The sequence below is a fragment of the Tigriopus californicus genome, chromosome 11, assembly GCF_007210705.1.
Source record: "Tigriopus californicus strain San Diego chromosome 11, Tcal_SD_v2.1, whole genome shotgun sequence".
NCBI lineage: Eukaryota > Metazoa > Arthropoda > Copepoda > Harpacticoida > Harpacticidae > Tigriopus > Tigriopus californicus.
In genome coordinates this window covers 5,178,196-5,190,865 of record NC_081450.1, presented here as the reverse complement: position 1 = coordinate 5,190,865, position 12,670 = coordinate 5,178,196, and the positions used below count along the sequence as shown (strand labels likewise).

The 12,670-nt window shown below is 43.5% G+C and overlaps 1 protein-coding gene across 3 annotated transcripts in view; it reads right to left on the bottom strand.

Moving 5' to 3' along the window:
• Nucleotides 1–223: 223 nt before the first annotated feature.
• LOC131889877 (ninein-like) overlaps nt 224–12,670 on the bottom strand; it is a 43,559-nt gene continuing 31,112 nt past the window's right edge. The window contains exons 11-17 of one of the 3 annotated variants that reach the window (XM_059239092.1): nt 10,154–10,264; nt 4,753–4,973; nt 3,251–4,256; nt 2,600–2,996; nt 1,897–2,531; nt 924–1,131; nt 224–852 (exon numbers count right to left, since the gene is read on the bottom strand). In XM_059239092.1, coding sequence (XP_059095075.1) covers nt 509–852; nt 924–1,131; nt 1,897–2,531; nt 2,600–2,996; nt 3,251–4,256; nt 4,753–4,973; nt 10,154–10,264 — 2,922 coding nt within the window. In that variant the 3' untranslated portion in view covers nt 224–508. Of the gene's footprint in view, nt 853–923; nt 1,132–1,334; nt 1,398–1,896; nt 2,532–2,599; nt 2,997–3,250; nt 4,257–4,752; nt 4,974–10,153; nt 10,265–12,670 lie in introns of those variants that run through there. The other 2 variants (XM_059239093.1, XM_059239096.1) reach the window with 2 other exon arrangements.

The following is a 12,670-nucleotide window of genomic DNA, read 5'->3' as shown; positions in this document are numbered from 1 at the left end:
TAATTCAGGTTCCGGATTTTGAATGCTTGGCGTAATTAATATTCCTTCAAATTGATTACGTTATTGTACAAGAAAAAAATAGACGCAGCCTAATGTCATATTCCTTTGATAAAGTAAAAGCTGCTTTCTCTCAGACCATCACAAAATGTTAACTCACAGTATTAGTTGGATTTTTGACTCCTTAATGGGAGAGCTAATTTCTGAACACAATCTTGAAATCTAGTTTTAAACAATTCTACTCGTTCATATATATTAATCTTTTCATATACATAGATATTCATTCATGTCAGCAACAAGCAATAATTTTGGAATCCAAGTATCACAAAAGTCGATATTCATCTTACAGAATATACTGTGCCTCAAAAGACAACCAGGCAAGATTTGGGGATGGGGCGTGCGTGTGTGTTTGTATGAGCGAGTGAGTAAGTGAATATAGTAGTGTATCGAGGTGATCACTGGCTTCGAGATCAGTTGTATTTGTTAATCATGTTCAAACGGAGTTAGGTGTTCAATCCCCACCCGTGGAGGTCGTGGAGAGGCCACTGCTTCCGCAATCACTCCCAGAACACGAGGATTCCGGACTGTCGTCTGAAGTGAGGATCTTGCACATGTGAGTGAGACATTCACGGGTGTCTTCGCCCGTCTCATCGCCATTGAGAGTATCTTCGAGCATTTGAATGGCCAGGATGAGGGATTCATTTTGGGTGGAGAGCTGCTTGACTAGAGCGTCTGATTGGATGAGGCGATGCATCTGGTCGTTGTATTTGCTCATCTGAGAGTGAAGTATCTCTTGGTTGACCTTGATTAAGGTCTCCAGATTCTCAATCTCCGAACGGTGCTGATCGCGAGTTACTGCAAAACAAGAGGACAAGTCCGGTCGCAGTAGGTCAATTTGGCGAGATGTTTTGACCGCCCTTTTATACCTTGAAGAATTTTGTCAGATTGGTCCTGCTGGACTTGGAGGGCATCCCGAAGATGCTTGCATCGCGCCTCTTGATGCTTCAGTCGATTTTGTAATGCCTTGATGGGGTTAAATGAGATACCCTTGCGGAGCTTTTGCTTACTGGATCTCAACTCTTGCATCTCCTCGGCAATGGTGGCCTTTTCCCTTTCAATGTCTTGCAGGACAGCCTGAAAATTAGCTCTTATTTTACAATGGTATTTCCACCGCGATTTTAACACCAAACACAAATTGCATGATATCTACAAGGTGCAAAAGAAAAAGGAAACCGTGCTGCATACAATGAAACTCGAAAATATACACAGCGACAATAGATTAAAAAGGGGAACAAGGTCATGCACAAAGGCTAGCTTCTTTCATATGTAAGAAGTACCTATTTCTCGTTGGTTTTGTTTCAAACCGTAGTGGAGGCGAACAATCGTTTCCCTCGTGTAAACTGAAATGTTCAAAAGAAGCTACCAATAATGAAAAGGTGGAAAATTGATGAATTTAGGCGAGGTTAAAGAATTTCACTTTCATTCAACTTAAACCAGACTTGCAGGTTATTTTTCTTTCGGAAGGTAATGAGTAGGTAATGATAGGTCGTACAATTTATAATTTCCTCCATCCCAACCCTTCAGTTCATACTTAAGCACAGAGTAAGCCCACGCCCACGCTTCTAGAATGAGGATATGTAAATAACACAGGTGGGTGTTAATTCGTTTATCGTGAATTAACCAAATTACCTTCTTTTTTCTCCTACAATACGAACTCGTCAGGTTCAGTTCCAATATAATTGCTATTTTTTCTCATGGTTCAATACGGGCTCGAAATTCAGTTTGAAATGGGGTTAGCGACTATCAATCGATTTCCAACATCCCCTTGCTCCCCAAACTAACCAAATCTAACCTTATTGGCCAAATATTTTCATATGTGGTATGAGAAAAAGACAGAACCTTGTAAGCCCGAGCCATAGAGGAAAGTGCGGAGGTTTTAAACAGAGCCAGGTCCTTGATTGCTGAGTGTTGCCCGCGTTTCATCCCATCACCGCCATCAAGCATCGTGGTCGAGGAGTGCAAAAGGTGAGGGCGCTCAGAGGGGCCCTCAAGACCAGGTTGCTCCATCTGGATGCTATTGGAGCTAGGATCAAATCGGAAGGAGCTGTCAAGGCTCAAACTTCCGCTTTGGGGGACGACGGGACGGATAGAAGTAGCAGTAGTAGTAGTACTAGTACAGACAGAGGAGGGATTCGAGGACGGAGGGGGAGGGACTGTGAACCAAAGAAAACTGTCACCAACCACATCTTGTTGGAGCTGATCGCGTCTGAGGAGAAGTTGATCGCACTCATCTTGAATGAGTCGTCTGAACTCGTGCAGTCGCTGAAGATCCGCCTGAGCTGACCCGTCGCCAATGATTTCAGGTGGGAGCGAGGAAGGCTGCTTGATTTGGATCTTGGTTCTACTTTGGGGAGGGAACGAGCCCGTGACCGACTGAGTCCTCCGAAGGTGCTCCTGCATCTTTGTGTAGGACCCTTGGAGACGGGACACGTCCTGGTTGTATTTGACATTGATCACCTCCTTCTCTTGATTGGCTGAAATTTGGTAAAGGAATATATTGAGTTATCGGGTAAGAAGAACGATTCCATGTCAAGAGACCGACCTTTTTCAAGATCGAGGGAGACTTTTTTGAGATTCTGTACGAGATCAAGGATGCGGCTCTGGAGGGTTTCCTTTTCTTTCTCGAAGCCCTCTTGCTCCTTCAATATCTTCTCGTGCCATTGATCCTCGAGGATCTGCTCATTCTCCTCTTTCTCCCTTGTCAGCTCCTCGATTTGGTTTTTAAGCTCAAGGATCTCGGTCTCGAGGTCCGTGACTTGACCCTCCAAGCTAACAGTCTCGGCAATGGTGGACAGCTTCTCGGCTTCGGGATTGCTCACACTTTCCGAGGTCATCAAAAGGTCTTCGTATTCTCGCATTTTCATCTCCAAGTCTTTGAAATTGGCATCTGAGGTTTTGAGTTGGTTCTCGTAGAACTGTCGCTCTTCGTCCAATTTGCCCTGTAATTTCAGAACCACTCGATAGATACCTTCCAACACTCTTCCCTTTTTTCAGAACTGACAAGCCAATCCCCCTTACTTGAATAAAGATAAGAAATTGTGGGCGGCTTTTTGCCGTTGGTTTCCAGACAGGTTTCGGGCAATTAAATTGCCTGTCCCTCCTCAGCTTTTTAGTTTAGTTTTTCAAACCACCAAATTAGCAACGACCCAAGTTGGGCATGGCATCATCAATTTCATTTCGGGTTTAGCCTTACCTGCCAATAGTCCTCCATGTTTTCAAACTCGGATCGCATTAACTCCAGACTTTCTTCTAATTGTGAGATTTTGGTTGACCACGCCTCGCGTTCTTTGACTTGCTCACTTTTGACAGACTCCAGTTCTTTCTCTAGATGCAGCCTTTTATCGTCAGAGGTGTCATCGTCTAATGAGTCCGGTTGTTCGGGGATCTCGCTCAAGATTCTTGGTTTATGTGATGTGCTTGGGCTTGAGGCCGTGGACGAAGTAGTCACACTTTCGAATTCCTGGCCATCAGGCGACGACCGATCGATATCATGGTGATCAGTGCTGGTCTCAATGCTGCCTCTGGATGATCCAGAGGAGAGGCTGGGTGATTTGGGTGGATTCAGCTTCAACATGGCCAGCTCTTTCTTTAGGTCTGCATTCTCATTCTTCAACAATTCATATGCTTTGGCGTAGTGCTTCAGAGATTGGTTCTCTTTGGAGGCCGAAGTCTTGTCACTGAGGATCTTGATGATCTCGTCCTTCACATGGTCCAGCTCTCCTTCCAGGTTCTTGCAATGCTGCTCCAATTGGAACACTTGCACCTTGGCCCTTTCATTGTCCGAAGTTGACCTGGAACGTTTGATGGCGTTACTGGTCGGGATCAGAGGCAGAGAAGAAGGCTGATGACCGGCGCAAGAGCTCGACGAAGAGCTAGCCGATGAACCAGGTGAGTGAATTGACAGTGAGTGAGATTTAAAGAGACCAGAGAAAGAAGCCGAGGAGACCAACTGACGGGGTTGGCGCGCACCTGCCACTGGGCTGGATTGCTCGGAATTGACAAAGATTTTGGACACACATGGCGAATTAGACCGCTTCAGTTGAGGCGGGGACATGTTGTGACGGACTGCAATCACTTGGATATTCTCATTGCTACTCGAGGAATGAATCGTGGACGAGGTCCTGGACGAAGAGGCGCTGGAGGATGACCTCGATAGCGACGATGCCGGCGATCCCAATGTAATCACGGACTCTCTTAACCTATAATAGAAATTTGGCACATTTCATGTCTTGTCAAGAGCATAAGAACACATGTGTTGTACGCAATATCTGAGATCAAACGATGGGGAAGAACAGATCCTGTTTGGTCTGACATCTTATTGTGTGAGAGAAAGTGACATGTATTTGGATGCAATCCAAGATTGAATACACCAAAACAGAAAATGAAGATCAATCAATAGGGAGAAAACGATTCTCGTTCTCAAATGCTTGAATTCTCAAATCATCGCCCCCCCCACAAACATCAACTCCATGGTATAGGGAGGACGTTCCTCTGTCGTTTTTGTCGCTTAAACAAAGGAATTACCACAATTTCTCGCATTCCGATTGACTACTAGCGTGAATGGAATTTCACACCCTTGGAACTAATTTCCGACTTGCTCCATTTGGTCACCCTTTTCGTTTCCGGAAAGCCTCGTGCAGTCACTTGTACAACAATGGTTAATACAAAAAAAAAGAAATTAAAGAGGGAACATACCGATCCTCAAGTTTTGAGCATTTGCCCGTGAGAACCGTGATTCGATCTTCATCAGATGCTTGTTTCCCCTTGCAGTGGTCGATCTCTCCCAAAGCCGTGAGTAAGCGCGATTGGACGGCCTCCATTTCCGAGTCCACTTTCTTCATCTCGGTGGACAAGGATACATTGATCAAGGTGCTTTGCCGAAGGTTCTCATCCAGGTGATCCTTTTCGGCCAATACCTGGAAGATTCAAAATATGAATACACACGTCACACGCATTGACACCACAAGGTTGACGTGTTGATGACATCACAACAAGCAATCTTCTTTCTCCTTCTCTGATTTATTTCTCATCTCCGCTGAAAGCCAAATTCCATGCTCAATTGAAGTCAACTTCAAGGTTTCCTCCCTCTCAACTTTACCAACAAAGAGCTATTATTATCGTCTTGGTGATCTTTCAATGACAACTCCGGCCTCAATTCCGAGAGATGCCATTGACATTTCTCCAACTTCCAATCTTCCATCTCTCATTTATGAATGTGACTGGTGGTGTCTCCCCGGATTCATTTAGGGCCATTTACACCAAATAGTCCGCTTGGTCCTTCGCTCACTCCAACATTGGTTCGTACAAAGGGGCAAAATGCATGCGATGTGTGTGTGGGCGTGTGTGTGAGTGTGAACACTATTGTATTGTACGCATTCAAAAGTTGGAAATTGAACAAGGCACCCTAACCCGCAAGGTCGCCGTCATTCGAGTCGTGGGGCAACAGATTGGATGGAAGCAATATCTTCTGTCTTGCCTCCAAGTTCATTTTAAACGCTGGTAATTAAGAACGTGCGAGACTTTGCCGCGGACTTGAACTTCTCTAAAGGATTTGCACTTTCAAAAAACGACAATTTCGCAGATATAATATTTCTGGAGTAAGTTCGGTTCGAATCTCCCGGTTTCTTCAAGTTAAATAATCAAGAGATCTTGCTTTTGATGAATGAGGTGAAAGTGTTGATAAATCTAGCTCTCTTCATCATGATCCCTGCCGCCATCAATAACTCTGTTTGTTCATCATTCCAAGTCCCGTTGGCTAGCATCCATGTGAATTGCAATTGCACAAACGTCCCAATGCCATTGCCAGAGTTCTAAAGAGTAATTAGGGGTGTCATAAAATAGCCACTGCCATCGCTCTAACGCAGGTCAAGGTGGCTGCAAAAAGTGCCACCCCCGATCGAGTCAACTCACGCATTCCCACTCTCAAAGCCGTGCATGAAATGTACTGTAATTTACCATGTTAGGGCGGCACTTGGAGGTAATGTTCTAGGGTTCAATTCAAACTTGGAAGCCGCTTGCTCGGGCTCGTTGGACACAACATGGAGATGGTTTTGTGGACCAATGGGAATTTAATGATCGTTCTCGGAGATCAACACCAATCTCTCGTCAGTGAAAGTCCGTTGGTTCGATCTTGGTGGGGAATTAGAGCACAGGCACGCAAACACACAATGGATTGTTACGAAGTCCCACCTCTGGATCCTAATAACCAAAATGAAGAGGGGCTGATTTTGGGAGTGCGTGTGTCCCCTCACTTAGAATGGTGAAAATGTCATGTTTAGCTAGACACACGGAGACAACGAAGAATGGCGACGGACGACAAATCATCCGGGGAGCCGGCCAGGCCCACCCCAGTGTTTCTAGGCCTGAGTCAGTTTTGCGCACTTCATTGGCTTCCGGCCAACTCATCCACTCCTCACTAACTCGAGAAGGAAACGAAGGCACAAAACAAAACTTGAGAAATTGTTATTTGCCGTCAGTCATAATTTAGTCTGGGGCTGTAGCATTTGTGCCCAGTTGAATTTAGGTCAGAACATCATGGGGCTAAAATTGTGGTCAGGCACTCAATGAGTTGCACTTGAGTTTCGGCGGCGAAATTCTAGGAATTGAGGGCGTTGGGAAGCACGTTCAAGCTTTGGTGACTCACTCCTCGTTGGGGTTTAGTGTGCTTTTAAGTGATTTGGCACCCAATGCGGATTCATTGGTCACAAAGTGTTTCTTTTGTTCTCCACGTCAGGATAGCTAATATCAAGAACGTACCAATTTTGAAATCAAAAGAACTCTTAAATGAGGCTCATCCTTTGCGTTCATTTCCGTTGCCCCCTCTTTCAGCCCTTCCCCCAAAAAAGATCGCGCCATGGGATGTAAGTAATGACTTAAAATGTTGACATTTAATCCCCATGTTTGGTGCGCTTTGCGAGAGACTAAAGCCTCTTAATTACGACCCTGAGGTTGACATTGAGTTCAAATGGCAAAAACCAGAAGAGAGTCCTTGGGAAGAATTGGCAACGGACCGGCCGATTCTAAGCATTACTGCATTAGTGCTCACATTCAAATCGGATATAATTGCTTTGGAAGGTTCCACTCATTTACATCTCATTAATGGACTCGACCATTCATTTATTGAAGTGAAGGTTTCCTTTTATCAAGGATATTATTCAAGTAATCCAACACGGCCCAGGTATTTCCCTTCAACATGAATACCTATATGTAATCGCCATAAACAGCACATGAAACTGCTATTTGTCTAATTGAGGCCAGATTGACAAACAGTTAGCAAATTATTGGGATGATACGTAGTTATCATTGAGCAACATCATTGTACGTTCTAAAGAGTAATTAACGTATCACTTTTATAAAACCGCATCGTGGTCTAAAAAAGTGTGTTATAGAGTACAAAGAATGTAATTCAATAACAAAATCATACCTATGTTCAGGGCTATTTTGTTCTTGACTACCTCTTGTTCTGTTTATATTTTACACATTCAGACATGACAGTTTTCACATTGAATGACATTCTTTCTTTCGGCTACAAAATCTGTGAACTTCTTCAACTAAAAATTTGGCTAAATCTTTTCGCAACGGCTATGAGTTCGAGGGAATCAGCTTTCTTTCCTGATTTTGCCTCATTGTTTGCTAGAATAGTTTGAACAACACCATATGTTGTATCAAATCTCTTCAAACATTGGTCGTACTTTGGCCAGTTCAGAAAAGAACATGCTACTTTCAAGAGAAATCATCGACAAAAAAACACGACCCGCTTGAAGCATAATGGTGTGATAAAGCAGAAATGTCTTCTTCCTTGATACAACAACGGTTGTTGGTTGACCTCTTTCAAAAGAATAATAAGGCGTTTTCTTCAATTACCGTAACTGGTGGGCCACAAAAAAACCCAAAAGCAGAAAAAGTGGGCACAAATGGCTAAAAACCACCCAAAACATCAATAAGTATGATCCCAAAGCAGAAACACATAATGTAGTGCTCATTGTTACAAGATGTCTAAAATAATGATTCCAGAAAAAAATAAAAGTTACACTTTATTTTTTCTCTACTGAATTTCACGACTGATGACGGTATAAGTTGCCTAAAGAGCAGCTTGGAACGAAAATTAAATTTGCCAGATTTATAACGAGTCGTGCTTCTTTGAGGCAAGGTAAGATTACCATTTTAATTACCCACATTCTGAATCCGATGTGCACAGAGGACGAAAGGACACAGGCTAACATAATGATGTACTTTGCGATTTTTCCCACTTGAAAAATCTTGACTCCGTGCGAATTGTGAAACACTCACCTCTCTCATAATGGCGCATTGTTTCCATAAAGTCCAGAGATAAAATCACGCCAGCAAAGAGACATTCATCAAGACGAGTCGTACGTGTTACAGAGTCTACTGATGCATTCGAACAATGCCTACCAGGAGAGAGAGGTCTTATGCAACTCTTTCTCGGCTCTTCGTCGCCAAATGAAAGTTGGACCCATAAATCAGTAACCGTGTCCTAAAAACGACCTGAATAACGGCTGGAAGAACCTTGGATTAATTTGAGGGCATTACCCGGAACTATTACTGTTAGACAAGCCAAATGGAATGGGGACTCGCTCGGTTGGTTTGTTGCGCGAAAAAAATCAATAAGTCCTTCATTTGTCTCACTTCTCAGAATCATCCTTGAGACCGTTACTAGTAGTAACCTATCATCGCTGATCAGAGCTGTAAATCCATCCAGGAAGGGTGTTCAATGTTCATCACTAGAGCTCATTCACGCAGACCCTCACAAGCGCAAGAAATGAAGCGAGGTGTCTCTGGTTATATTTGCTTCTCAAGTTTTTCATTGTCCACTTGTCAAATGGGACACAAAAAGCCACTCTACAGTGCAGTACTACCCTCGGAGTGACGCCCTCAGAGTCGTTCTGAGCCAATATTTGCACTCCAAGACACACTAGTACTCATTTGGTTTGGGCAAGACGACGGACTTAAAAAGTGCCTCCTGATCAACCATAATGAAAATGTTAATGCTTCATTCTCTCACTCAACAGCCCATTGAGGCTGTCAATTCAGTTGCATAATCAAAATTTGAATAATGATATAAAATGTTCAGCCCCTTTGTCAAAATTTACGAGCTTCTGCCAAATATGATTCATTCTCGAAAAGGCCAAGTTTGCATGCCATTTTCTTGGATTTCCTTCCTCTCCGCCCCTCTAAAAAGTGAAGTCCCCGGTACATACGTCAACGAGTGCAAAACTCTTTCATTTCCGTTTTCAACTCCCCATGATTTCTTAGATTTTATTTTCTTCAATGTCCGCCTCTTTATTTCCTTTTTGGTTGTGAGGATTCTGGGTAAACTACAAACCATGTCCCAATGCTATAAAAAATATCCGTAGAATTTGTGCCAGGTTTTAAGCAGAAAAAAGCCATTAGGAGACGAGGAAGAACATGCCGAGTTTTGTGCGTGTCGTCAAGTTTCTTTGGAACCTAATCACCCAATGCAACACGCTGAATTAATTGATAATGGAATGAATCTCCTCCGGTTTAAACTCCTGAGAAACATCCCCTTTGAATGTGTCACAGCAGGGAATAATTGAGCCTCTCAGCGTTGCTTTTAGGGGTCAAAAGTTCGGTTTCCCATGATAACCAAGCAAGAAACCGAAGAGCCTCTAGACGATTAGTTTGTTAGTCAGTCTCGTTTTTGCCGGAAAGAAACCCATAAAACACCATGATGTCGAGGCAGGCGGTGAAGGGAGAGAGAGAACATTTCCTGCTTCAAAGTTGAGAATGGCAAGATCCAGTTCACACTTTCTCGAATTAATGGCTGGCACAATGGAACGACACCACAACTACAACACATTGTAAAGGCGCAGAACGATAATCCTCTCCGACATTGGACTTTCTCTATGCTAGCGACATCAACACGATGTTTGGTGCAACGATCTACTTTTGGTGCCTCTTCCAAGGTTTGCAGCGATTCAAATCGGGCCATGGACGGATGTATGTAAGAAATCATCAGAGCATGGAGAGCATTCGAGCTGACTGAATACAGCTAATTAATCACGTTCAATGCCTAGTTCAAACAGGTTTCCTTCGCCATGATTATGAGTGTTCTTACCTTGTTCAACTTCATGTTTGTGGCGTCCAAATCATGTCTAATCCGGCTGATCTCATTCTCTTTAGCTTGTCGAAGGCTTTCGACTTCCTCCAAAAGTTCGTCCTCTTGCGTCTGTGAATTCAAACAGGGAGAAACAAGCCAATCAGTACGGGAAATCACTCATTTAAAACAAGATCCGCAACTATGAGATGTGAGCACTCTGACAGCAAAAGTCTAACTGAGGCTCAGGCATGAGCGAAGAACTTACAAGAGCGAGCATACGAGGGACGAACGCGAGCACTGCTGTTGCTCGCTTCGTTCTGAAGCGTGAGCACCTGAAAAACAGGCCGCGGCCCAAGTGGGTACAACTGCTTTGTTGGCAGATTCTTGCAAATCCCACTAATTCACTTGTGCAGGAAATCAAGTCACTAGCTGTGGAATCTTACAATAAAAATCAACATGGTTTAACATTGTTAGTTCACAGCGGGTCAAAATTTAAGTTGGCAAAACGCAACATAGAAATGAACAATCTCAGAAGTCCTTTATATGAAAGAGCTTGTTCTGTTTTGACTTTAATTGCAATATAAGACACTTGAATGCATTTTGTATTGTAAGAAAAATAACATTCATGAGCTGTATGGGAAGGTACGGATATGGTTGAAGCCTGTTAGAAGTTTTTGTTGTGTTCTGTCCCCTTGCGTGCTCGAGTCATCGTTGCTCATGAGCAAATGTTGGCGTGCTCTGGCTTCAACATCCATGCATGCTGAACAGGTAGTCAAATGTGGGCACTGAAGACCTCACACAAGTACTCCAGCTACCAGGAATCATGACAACATGAAAGGATTTCACTGCCCTCAACAATCAAAAGTTTTTTTGATTCTCGATCTCTTCGGATGTGACGTATTTTTCGCCCCCTCTCGACCGATCTTCGGTTCAATTCTTGCCTAAAGATCTGACAGGGGTTCCTTCGAGATTCTAGCTTTCAATTTGGGTCATGAGGGATGAGACAAAAACTGAGTGTGAGGGAGAGCACTATCATTTTTCAAACCCACGTCTCAGAATTTGAAGATATTCATTACCAGGATTGTATATGCACTCGCATCAAACTAGATCTTAAACATGAAACTAATTTCCAGCCTCGTTCGTTTTTATTCTCGTCAAGACACCAAATGTCTGACATGAGAGATTATTCATTCGGCGGAGCCGCTCTTTTTGAATCCCGTGAAGGAAGTGAACTCTCGCAATCACAAAAATGTTTCCTTGATTGATCCTCAAGAGATTGTGATAAATAGGGATTACTTTGAACTCCAACCCCTTCTTACCCAGAAGCCAATAGACCGAAAGAGGGGGAGCAATTCCATTTAGGCGGGATGCTGCTGGGAGGCCTTGGCAACCCTGATTGACATTCATCCCAAGTGGTACTTTGAGACTCGTTATCCAACTCTTTTGTCAATAGAACGATAAATATTTGAGTCGTACCGTATGCAAGAGGTTGATCATAAATCAGGGACATAATTTGCTCGCCCTATGTTCTACAATCACTGAATGAACGAACGAGCAAAGGAACGAACGAACATGCAGTAAAGACTTCACTTCGAAGAAGCTGAGATTCTCAATCTGGAAGGTGTCGATGATGAGTGGGGTCCCAAAATTGGCCTCACGACACAAATTGAGGGGAATCTCATTACGCGGATTGCAAATTCCATCCCTTTCCATCAAGTGTCTTCACCGTGTATGTGGCAAGCTCCGGTGCGTGCATGCATGCATATTTTGCCAATGTCTACAATAATGGGGTAAATGGACAAATTTCCCATTCGTGATGATCGGTGCTCCAAAACCGCTAGAGCCATAAACAAGAGGAATAACTGTCCCAATTGTTGTGGTAAAATAATTTAGCACCAATCAATTGATGACAGCATATCCTGTCAGATTTTTTACACTCTTCATTTTGATAAAGGATGTGAACTATCTGCACTTCAACTCCCGTATTTAGTTGCCAATAACAAAAGCCTTTTGGGGCTAACGTGACAAATGAATTACTCTCTGACGCGAGCCCAATACATAAAATACTATGCCTTCGTCCACAAATGACTGGAAAGATGCGCCATACCACATGCTATTGAGGCTTTTTAGCACCATTCCACACTAACCCGAGGCCAAGGTTGAACGATTCGTGCCCAAAGAACTTGACCGCAAAATCAATCATGAACTTGAATCTACGTCCTCGTACATAAGAGTGCACACCCGTCAGGGTGGCTGAAGAATCACATGTTTAGCTATTGACCTTTTCAATCATCCGATTCATCCAATCATCCATGAGAGGTGGCGTGTTATGTAATGAACCTGTGGGGTCTCCTTTATTTTCCAACACCCAAGACTCGTTACTCAATTGACGTTCCATTTGGCAGCCAGAACAAAGAGAATGGCTACCCCCATTTTTGCGAGTCCGCCTGTCAATTTGGGATGGGAATATAAATCCATGCTAAAGTTGGGTTGAAGACCAGTGAAAGTGAAAGTTGCGCAAACAATGGAGTTTCG